The 18,214-nt window shown below is 41.4% G+C and overlaps 1 protein-coding gene across 18 annotated transcripts in view; it reads left to right on the forward strand.

The window, feature by feature from the left end:
• The window catches only part of LOC113951876 (rap1 GTPase-activating protein 1-like), a 45,616-nt gene that overhangs the window by 19,328 nt on the left and 8,074 nt on the right, over window positions 1–18,214 (forward strand). For 9 of the 18 annotated variants that reach the window (XR_003529307.1, XM_027653434.1, XM_027653433.1 and 6 more), the window contains 13 exons: window positions 2,120–2,223; window positions 3,703–3,781; window positions 4,065–4,118; window positions 4,209–4,292; window positions 5,003–5,103; window positions 5,720–5,849; window positions 6,098–6,253; window positions 7,997–8,068; window positions 8,259–8,345; window positions 9,039–9,173; window positions 10,607–10,753; window positions 11,977–12,080; window positions 14,256–14,372. Coding sequence is in view for 14 of the 18 variants with exons in the window: in XM_027653434.1 (XP_027509235.1) it covers window positions 2,120–2,223; window positions 3,703–3,781; window positions 4,065–4,118; window positions 4,209–4,292; window positions 5,003–5,103; window positions 5,720–5,849; window positions 6,098–6,253; window positions 7,997–8,068; window positions 8,259–8,345; window positions 9,039–9,173; window positions 10,607–10,753; window positions 11,977–12,080; window positions 14,256–14,372 (1,370 nt within the window). In the remaining 4 variants the exon portion in view is untranslated. Of the gene's footprint in view, window positions 1–2,119; window positions 2,224–3,702; window positions 3,782–4,064; window positions 4,119–4,208; window positions 4,293–5,002; window positions 5,104–5,719; window positions 5,850–6,097; window positions 6,254–7,996; window positions 8,069–8,258; window positions 8,346–9,038; window positions 9,174–10,606; window positions 10,754–11,976; window positions 12,081–14,255; window positions 14,377–14,696; window positions 14,744–17,191; window positions 17,981–18,214 lie in introns of those variants that run through there. The other 9 variants (XM_027653440.1, XM_027653436.1, XM_027653435.1 and 6 more) reach the window with 8 other exon arrangements.

The raw sequence follows: 18,214 nt of genomic DNA on the forward strand, positions 1-18,214 counted from the left end.
ATGCAAAAGGCTGAGGAAAGAACTGACAGACTAGCAACCATTTTGGATCAAATTACTCTTTGCTCCCATTGAGTTCTTACTAATCTATTGTGTCCGGAGTATTCCTTTGACAGAACACGTTTCAAGCTTTGACTGTACAACTGAATACAACTTACTGTCTCACTTTTCTGTTATGCATGAGGATGCTTTTTTACAGTGCTTCCTGTGATGTTCCCTCTGAATCTTGCAATCCTGGTTACTGACTTCATTCTCCCTGGCCGTCTTGTCAGGTTGACTCTATCTTTGATTCTTCATGGCTGGTGGTAGAACAGCCCATTTGCATGGGAGCAGTTTTTTATCTCTCTCTTCCACTTAATTTGACAGTGACAAACACTTTGCAGTTAGGCTGAGGAGATCACTTCTACAAACCAAACAGCATAAAACCACTGGTATACACAAGGACAGAATCTGTACACACTGAAACATATGCGGAGTACTTTGAATATATCTTCCAAGTAAGTTTCATTAGAAAGCACATCAACGAACAAGATAGTAGTTGGTGCCTCTTCTCTGTGAAACTGTTGACAAGTGGAATTTGGGAATCAAGTTCCCCACTGAAGGGTGTAAATTTTATGTCCTGGGAGCATCTGACTTCTCAAGTGAGTAGACAGAGGTTCTTTTTCCTACAAAATCACAAGTGGGAAATCCGTCTAGATATTTTGAGGTACATCATCTGGGATTTGGAAAATCCCAGGATTTGTCTGTAAAAGATACTAAAAGAAAGCCTTCATTTTTTTGCTGTTGTCTAAACTGTTCTGCACTGCAGGTCTCTGTGGGCACATTCTTGATCCACTGTCAGCAGATTGCTGTATGACTTCCTTCTGATTTTCATGGTCCCAAGGCATAAGGAGGCACTGATTATTCCGCTTGCTATAGGGTAGCTGAGACGATAATGGTATTGTGAGTCTTTGTTTTGTATATTTACTATTACTTTGCTTTGCTGAGGAGCCTGACCCCAACTTTATTCATTGCTAGCTCAGAAGTACCTTACCAATCTCACTGTACTCCTCTGGGTTTGAGGCTAAATACTGAAATGTACTACTGCCCCTTTCAACAGAAGTTCTCGTTATCAGCAAAAGATTAAGATATTAATCTAATCCAAAGAGAACCAAATTCCCTGCATGACATTTTCATTGGACTCTCTGTGCTTATACCTCAAATTCGTTAAGTTTGGATTGTTTGCTGAAAGCATAGATTCGGTCTCAGTGTTCGGTCAGAGTTTGTGTAGCAGCCAGCTCTGAATACTGGCTGTAAAGAGGTTTTCCACTAGGACACTGGGAGTGATCAAAGCATTTCTGTATGATTCCAGCTATGTAGTATTTTCATTGTGCTAGAGGTTTCCATTCACATCCTGTGTCAAAATGCTTTAAACTTTTGAGATTAGGGGTTATATATCAATATATATTGATATACATAGGCCATTGGAATATGGCTGTGCAGCCAGGAGAAATGTTTGGCCACAGCCGCTTACATACAGAGACTGTAAAAATGTTTGCATTGTGGCTCATGGTTTGACTGAATGACTCTGTTCTAGGCACACTCTGCTAAAGCTCGAGCAGTGTCAGTGGCACTGCTGAGAACATTCATCTGCAGTGTGGTTACTTACTGACTGTATCCTTCCTGAGATGTGAGCACTCTTGGAGGTCAACCATTTGGCATAATGATCCTTACTTTTTGTATAGAAAATTCCCACAACCACATCCAGTTGAATGTGCTGAGGACCACTGCTTGGTCATGAACAGTCTGAATGAATACAGGGAAAGATACAGTTTTGTTTACAAGAAACTTGGTTTCTTCAAAATGTGTTGCTGAATGTTCTAATCCTATTCCTTCTCAGGAGCCCTTCTGATGTTGGACAGGTGAGGAGAAAATGAATTGACAGTGGATGCACTCTGACTGATATGCTCATGCATTGATGATCAAGTGGGCTGGAAGACAGCATATGCATGTCTTCAAGCATGCTATTGCTAGTTAAATTAAAAATCAGCTAATCTTGAGTGACAGGTTGTATGCAAAAAAATCTGGTAAATTTCTCTGGGAAGCATGTTGGGAATAATGCATTTTGGCTTCCTGTTTGCAGGAGCACCAGAACTTTTACTCCAGTGACATGTCCTTGGGCTACCTAGTACTTTCTGTGAAGTATGAACAGATTGAGAAACAGGAAAATCTACGCCTGTTGCTGAGGTAACAGTGGCTGTTGTTGAAGCATATGTTACTGTGCTGTGTCTCTCATCTTACCTGGAACTTCCTCTGCGCAGATGTGGGTGTGAATTTCATGACTTTCTTCTGGAGGGGACCACAAAGAAAACTTTGAGCCATTTTTTTGCTTGCCTTCCCCTCTGAGTTGCTCTCAGCAGTCTCCTTCAGGAAGCTGAAGTGGTGCTTGCAAGTGCATCTTTATAGTAGCTGTGTGAAAGATATCTTCTTCCCTCAAATAGGAAGTTTTTCTGGTTTTTTTGTTTACTTAGAGACATGTGAGTACTCTCTAGGAGAATATAGATTTCCTAATGGAGGACAGCCTAGCCCAGGCTTTGTCCTTGAGACTAAGGCTTCCTTGAAGGTGAGCTAGAACATTTCCTAGGTTCCCAGGGCAGCCTACAAAGTGCCATAACCTTTAGGGCTTCCACAGAGAGACATTGCCCAGAGAGAGCTGCTGAATGAACTAGAGGAAGAATAGAGATGGACCTTGCATGGGTGAGAGGCAAACGCTTCAGAAAAGCTTTTTACCACAGTATGGGCTGGGTGAATTTCCAGTAGGCAACATGCTACTGGAACCAACAGTTGTTCTAATACAGTTGCTGCTGAGAAGGATTCGTCCAGGACTGAGGGAAAATACTGGTTGCATAGGAGTCAGCTACAAGAGAATCACTGGTGGGTTTCCATCACTGTATGCAGATAATGCTTCAGTGCCAGCAATAATCTTAAAACAAAGAGAGAGCCTATTTATGAGCTGTGCCTGGGAATGTTTATCTGAGCCCCAAACCCTTCCCTGTAAGAGACCAAGGAAGAACAAAAGGGTAGAAATTCCTCTATTAAGATATTTCATTATATGCAGTGCTTTTTGCTCAGTAGCTTGTTTATAATGGTTTGAAGAGGATTCTGACAGCTCAATAGTTCTTTCTTAGAAAGATATCTCTCCTTAAATATACAAATATAGAGGAAGGAAGCTTTTCTTTATCAGCTTTCTGGAACAATGCTACACCAATTTCTACCTCCTTTACTTTGCTTAGATCTGCTTTCCTAAGCTGTCTATAACAGGCCTTTTACAGTCTTTCAAGCCCTCATTGTATGGTCTTAGGAATCCTTTATTATTGTTTGTTCATGAATTGTATTTTAACATTTAGATTTCTGTGAAAGAAAATCGGGGGGCAAAAGAAAAGCAAAATATTTCTTTAAACAAGAAAAGAATGCAAAGAAAGGAGCAAGAGAATAAACATTCCTGTTTCATCTTACTCTGCTCCCCACAACAAGTGATGAACAATAAGAACTGAAAGTACCTTGTTTTTCTAGTGACTTTATGCACCAGGGTTAAAATTAACCCTTTGGGATTTACTGCTTTAAGGATACTCTGAAGAAATGGATACTCTTTCTTTAAGAAAGAACCAGTGTTGCTTGTGTTTCCCTTCAGCTATGTCTCTAATGCCTTTTTTTGTTTTGTGTCAGGACTCGTACTGGCACCAAACATGACTTAATCCCCATTTCCTGTCTGAATGAGTTTCCCAATGCTGTCCAGATGGCAAAGGTGAGATTCATGCTTGCCTGTTTAAGACCCCATTCTTCAAGTTATTTTCACTTCTGTCTTCCCATTTCCCTCTTTTTCTACTATTGCCTGGTAGAACTGTCATGTAGTTCCCTCCTACCCTTCCATTTAGCTTCTCTTCTTTCTCTTCTAATTTTAGCTCAGATTTTTTGCCTGAAGGGGCTCCTGTCAAATAATTGTAAACAGTGCCTGCACTCTCATGTGTGTAGCAAGCTAGGGCAAATGATAATCATGCTTCTGTTTCCCTTTCTTTCGCACTTGACAGCTACTGTGTGAGGATGTGAATGTTGAACGCTTCTTTCCTGTCCTCTATCCCAAGGTACAGTGTTCTGGTATGTCTGTGTGTCACTTTTCCTTCAAGATCTGGCTAATGACATCCAGCTGATAATTTCTGTTTTCATTACCTCAGGCTTCGCAGCTTATCGTTGCATTTGATGAACATGTCATAAGCAATAACTTCAAATTTGGGGTCATCTACCAGAAACCTGGACAGGTAAGCTCCGTCAGATCCCACTATATGTGAGACAAAATGCAAAGAGTCAGTTCTCTTAGCTTAACTGTAATAAGAAGATCTGTGCTGCCCAGAGGCAGTGGTGCAGAGGCAGCAGTGTTTGTGCAGTGCCATGGTTCCCTTGGCATGCCTATTCCACCCCCAGTATCCCTGGCAGCTTTGTAGATCTCTGAACCCTAGCCCTAATGACAGCTTGGGATTGAAGCAGAAGTCCCCAGCTCCATAGGCAGCCCAGATGAAGTTTGTGGAGGCAGTGATGTTGTTCTAGTGCTGTGCTTCCCTTGTCTTGTCTCTTCCACTCCCATCGTCCCTGGAGCTGTAGGCTTTATGGATCTCTGAATGCTAATCCTGACCCTAAAGGCAGTTTAGGGATGAGGCAAAGCTCCCCAGCACCATGAAGTGGCCCAGATGAGAAAGGTGCGGAGGAAGCAATTTTGGTGCGATGCCATGCTTCTCTTGGCATGCTTCTTCCACTCCCAGTGCCCATGGAAGTGCAGGCTTTGTGGATCTCTGAACCCTAAGTCTAACCCTAATGGCAGCTTGGGGCTGAGGTAGGAATCCCCAGCACCATGGAAGGCCCAGATCAGAAATGTATTTAAGCAGAGATGTTTGTTGGTTGAATTGTGCATAGAAATTACTGCTTGTTCTTTGTACTGCTTGTGCTTTTTACAAGTTCTGCTTTCCTTTTGTAGACAACTGAAGAAGAAGTCTTCAGTAACACAGTAGAGAGTCAGGGTTTCCTGGAGTTCCTGGATTTCCTTGGTGACAAGATTCAGCTGCAGGATTTCCGTGGGTGCGTACCCAGTGCAGCTGGAAAGCCAAACTGAGTCAGGGAACACTGTGCATTCACAGGCTGTGACTCTGTTAGAGCCCTGCTTTCAGAAAAGTACTGTGTCCTCTGAATCCCAGTGCAGGTGAAGAAGCCCAGGATGCTTTTGCCAGCCATCGTGGCTGGAAACTAGTTAGGTCTTTGTTGGTATTTTCCTGGTATCTCAGTCTGACCCGCAGTATCATCAAAGAATAATTTTATTTAACAAGTGCAAATACAAGTTTGTTTCACAGTGGTATGGAACAGTATTGTTTTAGGCTCTTTCTGTGGGGCAGCCCATCCCTTCTGTAGTTCTGAAATATGGAGTATGTTTCTCAGAAGAATACCAAAGAAAGTAGCATCTTTGAGGATCCCTGGTTTAGCTTCATAGCTTTTAGCAAGGTGGTACGTTCACCAGCAGAAACACTGTGCAGCTTCAGTCAGTGCATTGGTTTGGGTAAGATTTGGTGCGTCACTATCACTGACTTCCTAAAAATTACCTTTGATATTATTGATGTACTACTGTTACTGATACTGTCATCTTTCTTTCTGCTTTCTCATCTCTACTGCCTGACCTATGGTGTGGTATGGATTTGCTCAGGTTCCGGGGAGGCTTGGATGTTACCAGAGGTCAAACAGGCACTGAGTCAGTCTATACAAATTTCCGGGGGAAGGAGATCATGTTTCATGTATCTACAAAGCTGCCCTTCACAGAGGGAGATTCCCAACAGGTATCAGAAGGAGAACTACAACAGTGTGTCTAAGAGAGGGGGGATATTCGAAGAAGGACTGTGTAGAGGGGAGAACGACTAGCTGTATAATGTTGGGAGTCATGGCTGGAGTAATGGTAAAAGTAGTGGTGAGGGGTTTGGTTGAACAGATGGGTTTGAGATGCTTGGCAAATGCGTGTTTGAGGTCCCATTGTACTGTTCTGCTCCTTTTCACCTGCCTTTTTTCTTTGTTATTTTTTCCTCTCCAGCTTCAGCGGAAGCGTCACATTGGGAATGACATTGTAGCCATCATCTTCCAGGATGAAAGCACACCTTTTGTCCCTGATATGATTGCTTCTAATTTCCTACATGCTTATGTGGTAGTTCAGCTCACTCATAGCACCACTGGGGACACTCTCTACAAGGTAACCAGAATCAGTAGATTCCCCTTTACTGTTTTTGATCCTTTAAGTGGAAACCTGTACTTGGGCCTCTGGGAGAGGTACAGGTTCAGTCAGCCGTCATCCTCGTTTCTTAAGTATCTGCACATGAAACTAGAGTGCTAGTTGTATGTTTTTCAAAGTAGCTGATGAATTTCTGAAGCTTAAAGCTTGGGAATAGAAGCAGGAAGAATTCAGATAAAAGAATTTTGTTTACATCAAGGGACATGAGGCACAATTGATCCCACTTTGGGGGTTGTCTTGCTTACATGATATAAGTCAGGTAAAATTCATGTCTGCATTTCTTCTGCTGCACTGCACAGTGCTTAGAGCTTGCACTGCCTGAGATTACAGGTCAGATACAGCTGGTTGGCCTAATTTATGGAATCTGAACCAGCTACACCTGCTTTTGGGGATCCCAGAACTGATGCCTATCTTGTAGGGAACAGCTACCTGTTAGGGCCCTCCAGTTGAAAGAAGTTCTGCTAGAACTCATATTCCATATCTGTGGTCTTTGGACACAGCTCTCTTTCTCCCTCTCTGACATGACTCTCTATGGATGTCTATATATCTTTATGTTCAACTTTCAGTCATGCTTAAAGAGCAGAAAATATAAAGAAACTTGCATTTGTGATGGAGTTTCCATTGTAGAAACGTTTTAATCCGTGTGTTATGTCTTGTATTAGGTTATGATTTTGATTTGGTGATGATGAGTTCTTATGCCTTGGAGGTCTACAGGAACACTGAGAATACCAAAATTAGGACAGGATCTCCATCTGCTTTTCTACCGAAGAGGGTGTTGGTGGTGGAGCAACCATCTTCCATTATTCTGCTTTGTGTAGTGACAAATGAAAGCCTCGTGCTGATCAGGGTCACGGGATTCCACTTCTCTTGTTCTCTGTATTGTAGGGCACAAAAATTCACTTCTTCTTCTCGGTAAACTCACGCCTCTCATTGGCTCTGTGGCATTTATTTGTTGTTATTTTGAGGCAGTTGCAATTGTCATGACATTGTTCCCTCTTGAATGAAATAGCAAATAATAGTATTGCTCCATTTCAAACATGACAAAAAAAATAACTGAAATATTGTGAAGTGCTGTATGTATCTGGTAATTATAAGTAAGTGCTGTGAGGAGACAAGTGACTATGTAAAAGCTGACCTGCATTACAGTTACTTTTTTTGACATTGGTATGTTAGGTAGGAGCATGTTAAAAGTAAAACAAACAAAACTCATGCATTTTCTTATCTCATACTGGGAAAATGCTTTTGCATGTTTATCACCTGTGACTCAGAGAGGCAGTGGCACTGAGATGGTCCCCTCAGTGTGCGGTGTATCTCTACCAAGGATTCTCTGTAAAAAACAAATAGGTCAGTACAACCACGTTGACCAAAGTTCTAGTGGAGGTAAATCTTGCAGCCTGAATAGAAGCATTTTTTTGGTAAATATACTGATTATAATGGTTATTATTAAAAATATTTTTTAAAAAAGCAGTCGGTTCAATTTTTTGTTGCTCTTGCTGTGTGCACATCCAGCTGAATTTCTGGGAGATAAATCAGCACATTCATCCACTGAGTTCAGAAACAAAGGGATGCACAGGATACTGTATTACATCTCTTTTGGATATGTAAATTATTCAGAAGGGATCAGATCTGTCATAGTAGTTTGAAAACTTTGATAGTTTCACTTGTGTTACGATACTTTTTTTTTTCTCCCTTATATTATTTCAGGTTTCAGTCACAGCCCGAGATGATGTCCCCTTCTTTGGACCCCCTCTGCCAAATCCAGCCATATTTAAAAAGGTTTGTTTCTCTGGTCCAATGTTAGATGGCAGGAGGATATTGTACACACACTTAATGTTCTGAGTCAGTATTGTCAGTCTGGCTAAATGACTTTGGAGGTCCAAAGAGTAGTAAGCAGAGCTTTTATCATGTGATATTTTTATTACTGTTTTTATCTCCAGTTTAGTCTAGTCTTCATCTTATCTTACAGAGTGCAGAATTTCGTGAATTCCTTCTGGTCAAGCTCATCAATGCTGAGTACAGCTGCTATCGAGCTGAGAAATTTGCTAAATTAGAGGTAGGTCTATTACCTGGTTGCTTCCATTAAAATTTATAATTATATGTAGTTATAAAGATATTATTGTCAGATTAAGAAAATATAGTAAAATTTTTAGCTTTTGATTTTGTGTTGCTTAAGAAAGGAAGATGAAATGTGATTAATACTCAGCTATGGGATGCTTCCTTCATATTTCATAGCAGGTGTGATAGAATATGAACAGGTGCATTCTAATGTAAAGGTCTAATCCTCAAGTAAGAATGGGAACGTGACACATACAGTTTGCTGAGAAAATTCTGTATTAGCTGAAACTCACTATTATGGTACAGGATGCATACTGATATTAGTGATTTTTGGTACCAAAATTCTGTTCCAGAATCTGCTGTTTGCCTGATCTGGAAAAAACATGCCTCTGTTTCATCAGCTGTAAAAAAGTGTCCTTTATGACTTGCTTTAGAAAGAGTTTAAAAGGGCTGGGTCTTACTGCAATCATAACTGTGTCGTAAAACTGTAAACTGTAACTATGCAGTTAAAACACTTCATACTGTTTGAAGTATTTTCATGGGGTTTTTTTGCTCTTGTTGTTGCTATTTTGGGAATTTTTTGTTTGGTTGGTTGTTGGATTTTTTTAAGAAGGATGTGAGACATTGAGAAAAAAGGGAAAAAATCCTCCACTCCTGTTAAAAGATGTTCTCATTTCCAATGTTGACGCAGGAAAGAACACGGAGTGCCCTCTTGGAGAGCCTTTTTGAGGAGCTGCAGCTTCGCAGCCGCAGTATGATGGGATTACCCACAGGGGAGGATGACAAGATAGAGAATGGCAGTGGGGGCTTCCTGGAAAATTTCAAGGTGAGCCATCCTACAGAGCTATAGTGTGGTGCAGAATTCCATACTGGCCTGTAGAAGTCAAACTCTTTATGCTTCATACTTGTGTCTAGTGTCAGATGGGGTTTTATTCTGTGACTTACAGAAAAAGGAATCAGTGTTTGCAAGTGGAATTGTAATAACTAGTAGCAAGGGGCTTTTGGTTCCTACAGCAGATCTCCTCCAATTCATTTTTGTTATAATTGGAAGAGTTGCAAGAGCTACTACAAGAGAGTTTCTAAACTGTCTCTGAGTGTCATGGTTGGGCTTCGCAAACGAAGATTTGGGAAGGGCTCTACCCACGTTTGTTACAAGCGCATTGGTGGCTAAAAAGGCCAATACGAGATAGGCACATCCGGTTGCAAAAGGGTCTCTGAGTGTACTGTCTAGAAAAACTGTGATGCTTTACTTACTCTCTAAAAGCCAGAGTTATTTTGTCTTTGTTCAGTGTAAATGGCATGGTGTTGTTTTGTTTCAGTTTTTTAATAAGTCAGGATCAGGTGACAGAACTTTGTTTTGAAAGTGATCAAGATGATACGAGACAGCAAAGTTTTTATATGAATGGGCAAACTGAGTTTTGAACTGGTTACATAGAGAGAATCTGATGTCACTTCTGTCTGGAAAGAAGTGTTATGAATAGCATTTCTTCAGATGACCTCCACCTGCTTTGTGTGGTAGGCTGGTTAGAGTTACTAAGGGCTTTGAAACGAATCCATTCACATACAGTTTCTTTAACTACGTGTGTAGCTTTCGTCAGATCTGGGATGCTTTGATGAGGTGCATTTTTACATACAATCAGTCTACCCTGCCTTTGCTACTAACCATGAATTTTGTACCCATCCGTGTCTTACTCTAGTTATCCTAAAATGTCCCTTTTCTGACTTCTAGCAGATACTGTGGTTTGCATGTCATACATACAGGTGACCTTTGTAAAAGGCTGGAAAAGGCTGAGTAAACTCAGAAAATGGCTTTTTCAAATGCTTCAGATTTTGATGTCTGCTTTCCCTTTGCAGCCAGCACTGAATCATACAAGACTGAACCTTACAGTCTTGAACAGGAGTTTGATTTTGTGTTTTATAGCCTGTACTGGGTAGGACTGCTCCAGTCGATGCTGTCTTATCCAGTATGCTGGGATACTGGTAGGGAATCTCGAATTATTGCAAAAGGACAAGGGAAGTGAAAGTAGAGAATATACTTGAGGAAGAGTTCCTCCCTGGCTCTTCCCAGAGCTCCATGCATGAAGTAGTATGGACAGTGTCTAAGATGCTGCCTTCTTGGAATTAGGATTTGTGTGGTTCTGATGTCGGTCTGTCACGACTTTCCACTCAATCTGTGATGCTTCTCATACTACCCTACCGTGTGCATGTCTATATGTGTATATCTGTGTTTGTCTGTTTCCCTGCCTCCTTCCTGTTCAGAGGGTGATCAGAGGCCGCAGCCAGAGCCTGGATACCATGGGGATATCCATGAGAAAGCAGCAGCCAGCCACCCTGCCCAGCCGCCCAGCTACAGCTGGCCTTGCCCTCAGCCAGAGTGTCGCCGAGGGCCCTAAGGCCATTGCTGCGGTAAGGTATTCGGGTGGGCTGTAAGAAGAAAACCCGGCATACCTTTGTAGCCACCCATACATTTTATTTCTCTTTCCCTATTAGTTTGTCCTCTTGTACCGCTGTGAATCTTTTTGTTGTATCATCCCATTTCACAAGTGGTGAAAAGTATGTGTTGCAGTCTGTTTTGTCTGTGCCTGTCCTTTAGCCTCAGTTCATGTGTCAGCTAGAGCTGAGATTGATGCAGACTGGGAGACGAAAGTCAAACATGGTTCTACTTTTGACATATATCTCTGCTATCCTGGATTAGATCCTGTACATTGCCATATGCTAAAAAATGCATACACTGTGGTTTGACCAGAATGGGACTGTATTGTCATATGGCAAGAGCTGAGAACATAAGGACACTAGAACTGTTTAACTTTTTTCAATTTCACCAATCAGATTATTTTCTGTAATATAAACAGGTGCACAATATATATTCAAGGTGCTGTTTTGCTGTAAGTAGAATTTGCATGTTGGGAAGAAACAGCAAAATTAATAAAGTTTGGGGTGAGAAAAAGACTGAATATTTCTAGTCACTATCAAAGCCTTTCTTATTTGATAGGGATACTAAACATACATGATCAGTGTGAGTATAATAAATCTATGACAAATCTTTCCAGAAAAGGATCCGTGTTTCCAATACTGAAAATATGGTTACCTTGGCCAAAGTACATCCGGCCAGTTGTGGTCTCTGCACTAGTGATGTCAATACAGGCAAACTACAACAAAGGCATCTCTGAGTAAGCCAAGAAGGTGCCCTTCAGTGGGAAGATTTCTTGGTTGCATGCGTTCTCTATGTCAACACAATAAAGTCACAGCCTATTAATGACTTGGGTTTGCTGCCTCCTCCACACCTTTAACTTCTTGATTTCTTTACCTTTCTGATTCTGCCTCTCCTCTCATCATAAGGGGTATACCTCCCTTCCAGAGCTCCTTTCTCTGTATACTGGCTGTGTTCTGCCTTTGTTTCTGTATCTCTCTGTCCCTTTCTCATACTACCTTTGTAAGCCCTGGCTGCTCTTTCTCACTGACAGAAAGTACTCCTTGCAGAGGTGGAGCTGAGCTGTGCTATTGTATTACAGAGTAAAGGAGAGGATCTGGATTCATGTCACAAACTCTTCTGCCATGCTTCCAGTTCTCCACAGTTTTTCCTGTCTTGTTCCCCTCCTTCCATTCTATCACACTTTCCTTTTTTCTAGTCTTTTGCCTTGCCTGGTAGGAGCCCATCACGTACTCGAGCCAGCCGTTTCCATGGGCGACGGAGTAGTGCCATTGGCATTGAGAACATACAGGAGGAAAAGAGGTATGAGCTGTGGGAAGATGAGACAAAGAGGGTAGAAAAACAGGAGGAGATGAGAAAAGGAACATGAAAAGGCACATATAAAGACAGAAGGGGAATTGACAGGAATGAGAGCTGAAATGGAAGTGGTTAGAAGAAAAACCTAATTATCAGCTAATGGAGAAATGGACAAATGACAGAAACAGACAAAATTAAAAAAGGACATTTGGAAGTGGGGAGAATCAGTATTTGAGGAGGAATGGAGGAAATGGGTGGAGGAATATTGTAAGATCGCTCTTAAATATTTTACAGTATGATCCAGGACTCTTGAGTCTCCTCTTCTCTATTCACCACTTTTAGATAAGAGTCAGATGACAGACTAGTCAAAAAGACTAGTGTTTAAGTTAGATCATCTGAGAAATAATTATAACTAGTGGATAAAATACAGGTTCAAGGAGTGATTTGGCATATTTGACAGAATTATAACCATTCAGAAGTTGTCTGCTGGTCACCAGAGATTATTTAGATAAATCATAAATTTCTCTCAGCTCTAGCTGAGACACCTTTTTAAGATTATACAGAGTCTCAAAAGTCACATGAGTGCTGTGCATCTAATTTGCAATTTTCCCAGTTGCAAGAATTCCAGAAAGCAGGTTAAAGACTGGGTATAGAAGGGAAAAAGTAATCTTTAATGTGGAAACCAGCGATTTTATGACAGAAGGAAATTACTACATATTCTGTTCTTTCTTAATGAGGTACATATGACCTAATCTGAATAAAAATAGTATACAATCTACTTGGAGAAAAATTAAATCTTCTGAGACAACTGCCCTGTTGCCCAGTCTAAGCCAACACAGTTAACCACAGCTTCTCACTATTTTAATTACTTTTGTACTTTATGCACTCGTGTCCCTCAATCCATTACTTTGTGTTCAACAAGCTTTTCTATCCCCTTGAATAATCTGTAAAACTTTTCTATCATAAAGAAAATGCCTGGATTTATTTTCTTCTTTTTTTTTTCCTGCTCTTTGCTAGGAGGAACTGGTAAGCTGTTTGGCTTATTTAGCTTTCCTTTTGCATATTTGTAAACTTAGATATGAGGAACAGGGAGCCTTAGCTTGTATTTTGTGAAAGACATTTTGGGTCATTCTTGAAGGTGCAGTTTCACTAGCAACTGTTCTGTTCTGTTCTAACAGTTTGTTGCTATTGAAAAGCAGATGTGATACTTCCCCTCTCCCAGTGTCTCTTTCAGCTACTCAGTTCTGACTGTTCCTTGTGATGGTTCAGATGCTCAGTGGATCTTTCATGGAACTGATTCAGCCCACTGATCTAAGAGAAAAAGTATCAACTTGCTTTCCTTGATAATTGTCTGCCAGATTCTGCCATGAACTGGCTCATGGAGAAGTTTGATGGGTATCAGGACTGATGAGAAGTGCACTCAGTAAAAGAGTGAAGGAGGCTGGAGCATTCTGTCTTTCTGGCAACAGTGAGCTCAACGTGTGACTTCACCTGAAGCTGTAATTTAATGATATGCAGGCTTTGATGATGGAGCTGACCCAGTCCATCCCACTTGTTCATGTGTTACAGAAGTTTCAGGATTGTTTTAATTTTAGAATTTTTGTCAGAGTAATTTCCAGTCTCACAGACAATTGTATTAGCACAAGTGAGGGCGTGAGGAACTGTTATTTGAGGGGTACAGGTAGGATCAACTGACCAGGAGAAGAGCTCTGTGAACTCTCATCACTGAAGCTCCCCAGCATCCCCCCCCAAAAAAAAACCCCTTAGTTTTCCTTTACTTAATTAAACATACCTCTCTTTTCAGTTACTCACACAGACAGCTTTCTTCAGAAGTATCTTGACAAGTACTAGCAGCAGTAATACTATAGTAACCATCATATTTACACTCTCTATTAAATCCTAATGAAAGAGGGAGGATAAAAGAAAAAGTTAAAGAATTAAAGATGAATACTGAAATTAATTTAAGCTTTTAAATCAATTCAAAAGGAGCTTAAAGTTTGCCATTTCGAATATGTCAGATGTGACATGTAAGGAGTCTGTCCTTTTCAATTACAACTGTGTTTACTTCTGTTTCACATGTATATGAGAGATCCAGCTTTGTATTGTGGCTTGTAAAGGACTATTAGAATAGACAGTAGTTAACTCTGGCTCTGGGTATAGCTTGTTTCTCTTTTCTCCAAGCAGAGACACTGCAGAGAGGATACAGAGGGTGTTGGACAGTCCAGGAACTTTCTTTGACCTGAAGTCTGATGGATCATCCAGTCCCAGCTCCCCAGAGTTCCCCAACAGGAAGAGCAAGTGAGTTGAAAATAATTTGAAAGATGCTCACTGTCTCTGGTATTGGCTTAAGTGTGGTGCATGTCTCATTCTGTTGGAGGCTTTGCTGAGATTGTCCACATCAGGCATTGTAGCATCTTAAAAGTTAGATGTCTGGCTGTGGTACAGTATTTCAGAGCCTGTCATGGACTCGGCTTTCTGAAGCAGTCGGTGAAGAAAGATTGGACTACTTAAAGGTGATTTTGGTTATATCTTTACTATAATGTTAGCTTGCATCCAACAGGATATGCAGAGTCTTAGCTGTCCAGTTATCCATGTTTACTCATGTATATGTTTCTTCTATAGTTTGCTCTGGAGTGATTTTGGAGCTTCATGGAGAAGCTTGGACAAGGGTATGTTGGGATGTTGGGTTGTCCTCAAGTTCTGCCCCTTTAAGCAGAATCCGTACCGCTGCTCCCAACCAGCGTGAACTAACCTGTCTTCAGTCCTCCCGAAGTGTTATAGCAGATGTTACAGCACAGTCTCATGTGTTGCACCTATGTTTCATTGCTAAAGCACGCCATACCACACCCAGTGTTCTCCTGCAAAACACTTCATGCAGCAGTCTGCAAAATAGTTTTCCAGTTTCTGGTTGCCAAAAACTGGAAAAATGCAATTTCCTTGTAGTAGAGCTTTGCTGTTGCTAAGCTGTTTTATATTGGCGTGTGATCCTATCTAGAATACTTCAGGCAAACCACCCATTTACATTTCCAAGACTCCAGAGCAGCCTGTCTGTAAATCCAAGGCTGCAGCTGACTTTCTGGAACAGCTTGCCACACCTAATTTTTTTCATGAGGACTTGGATGAGACCTGTGGCAAAAAAGGGACAGAGTATTTTGTATTAGGGCATGTTGCTTCCTCAGGACTGTGTCTAGTCTAAGAAAATTTCAGGAGGTGCCCTAGAACCAGGGCTCTGTGGTTGTAGTTGCTCCAGGTGCCAGATATGACAGGGAAGAGCCTTCCTTTCAACTAGACCCAATGCTATCTAAGAATTACAGGCTGCTGACTATCTGCGGTAGTTCAGCTACCCAGTTGAGTGCTGTAGTACTGCCCGGAATTTTGTCACAGCCAAAGTGCAGAGTTCTGGTAAGTACACTTTTGTGTATGTGCTAGTTTTGGGTTTGGGTTGGATGAGTGTCCAGAATTTTGGTGTGGAGGAGGATGTGAGTACATCTAGGAGATACAGACCATTTAAGATGCTAGCTCTGGCAGCCAAGGACAAGAGAGAATGCAGGACATGGAACTGTTGACTGGTCAGCAACCACCATCTTCCAGCATTACCACGTCATTCCACCTCCCTTTCCTGATCCTGCCTGGGACCTTGTTAGTGAACTAGAAGTTCCTGACAAGGCATGTGTTAGGGACTCTTTTTTGATTAGATAGCTGATTACCTTGCATAATAAGCAAGACTTCTCCTATTTAGAAAAGATCTCATAGCTTGGCTAGTCCTGGTTACCTGACTGTAGAATGTGTGCATGTCCTGGAAAAAAAGAAGTATGAAGCTTTCTTTCCTGACTTTTGCATATGATTGTGGGCTTCCCCCACTTCCCAATCCCCGTTCTCCATCAGCTGAGGTGAGCCAGCTGCAATGGCTGTTTCAAGTTGGTATCCATATGCTTTTGGAGAGAAAACATAGCATGGGATTTCACTAACAATACTTGCATGAATATTGTTTATGCACATGAGGCATGACCTGTATTATTTGGCAATCTGTCTAGTTCTGTCCCCAGGATTCTCTCTATGCGTTTTTTTCCAGTCACAGACTCAAACCACTTACTATCATAATTGTGGTGGTTTATCCCATTCCTGGAGAGTTTGTTTATGAGGTGGGATGTAGCATGGAGTTTTGCACAATTAGTGATTAGCCAGTTAGAGTTGTGATCTCAGACTTATGGACTAGTGCATGTGCAGTCATACTTTCTGCATGTTGTCTGAGACAGGGGAGTAAGAACATGTTATTCCACCATGTAAAGCACACCATTTTCAGCAAGACATTATTAGCACAGTATTGCAGGAAAAGGCTGGGAGTGTAAATTCTAACAGTCTGTCTCGGAGACCATTTACTGATGTTCTGCTGAAATAGCCTATCTGTTTTTCAGTAATTGTGGAACCACAAATCAGGATTCATGATATAGGCATAATTCTAATGCAAAAAGAGTTCTGAATGGTTCTAGAATAATTTATGTAGTCCCTATTAGATAACATAAATGGGTTATCCCTGGTAGTATGTCGTCAATCCTCTCCAGGTTCTCTCCATAGAGTACAGTCACAAGAAATTTCTCTTATCGCAGAAATGTCCAGCATGTTGCTGCTGGTCTTAAGTAACCGTTTCAGATTCAAGACTTGAATGATCAACCTCTTCATCTATGTTCTACTAAAACTAGCCTGGAAATAAATGCCAAGGGAACACATAAATTAGAGATTAATTAATTTATAGTAGAGACAAAGTGGCACTTACTTTCTGTCCTTGCCTCCTGATTCTCAACACACCCTTCTGCAGCGATCAGCTTGCAATCCATGAAACTGCATTGTTCACTTGAGCTAATGGTGTCTTCTGTCTCACATGCAGGGACAATTGTCCTTAGTTTTTGTGCTCTTCTGTCCAGGTAGCCTTCCAAATAATCCTTCTTCCCAAGGGACACACTGAAAAGAATTAAGCCAGCCTATGTAACCAAGTAGCAGAACTCCTCAGGAACAGACAACTTTTTGGGTTGCATCTGAAAAATCAAGCACTATACTGTATATGTCCATATCTTAGGAAAAGTACATGGGTTTTTTGTGTGTGTGTTTTCCCTCCTCAGACACATCTGAGTGGGGACATCAAGCCAATCAGGAGTGGACCGGATGCTACTCAGTCATTGGTTACCTCACTGAAGATACTGGCAAGACTTTTGGGGTGAAATGAGAGTCCTGGCTAAGAGGAGCATGAACGTACTTAGAGGACCTCAAGGACTGTGGAGAGACCAAGTGGCACCAAGTAACGCTCCACTGGCAGTTCCTGGAGCAGGGATTCTGGGAGAGGGAGATGGACACAGAGCTCCTGTTGGAGCATTTTGGCTCTATGCTCTTCCCATTGCCCAGTCAGCAGCCACTGAACCAGCCTCTGCTAATGATGGGGAATGGAGGCCACCTTGAGTGCGACCCCTTTTCTTCCCCTCCCTTCAAATGAGTAAGAATATCTTGGCCTGCGGAAGGCAAGAGCAGAGGAACATGTTTCCACCTCTGTCTCTAGTGCCTTTGAATTACATAGGTCAGGAAATGCAGTGCAGAGAACGAGGATGGAGAAACCTGCTAGAGAAAGATGCTGAGAAGCAGATACTTTGTGGAAATCTAGATCCCAGTTCACTTAAATTCATGTTATTGTTTGCTCTGCTGAGGGAGAAGCATGTTGGCTTTCATTTCCTCCAAAATATATTTCCTAAATTAGAGGAAATATCTTTGGCCTATATTGGCCCTATCTTTACTGTTCTCCCTGTTGCATGCTGGCATGGAATATGCCTGGGACTTTAGGTTTCATTACTGCTTGTAGGTCAAGATTGGCCACATTTTGCAGTGTTTCTGAAGGAATAAATATATTTAGTATGTTAAAAGTGTCTTATCTTTCTTGCCTCTCTTAGCTTTTTTTATATTTCTTAACATTTTTAAGCACTCATCTCTCCCTTACTGGCTAGTCTTATGCAAACAGTGGTATTTCCCCATAAATTTTAGGCTTACATGCACAGCGCACCATGTAAGCGTGTCAGCCTCATGGACTACTGTATCTCCTAGGTGACTGTAAGCAGTGGATCACAAATTCTGATCTGGGAAGAGCTGACCTTAAGGGT

The sequence above is a fragment of the Corapipo altera genome, unplaced genomic scaffold (assembly GCF_003945725.1).
Source record: "Corapipo altera isolate COAL_440 unplaced genomic scaffold, ASM394572v1 61, whole genome shotgun sequence".
NCBI lineage: Eukaryota > Metazoa > Chordata > Aves > Passeriformes > Pipridae > Corapipo > Corapipo altera.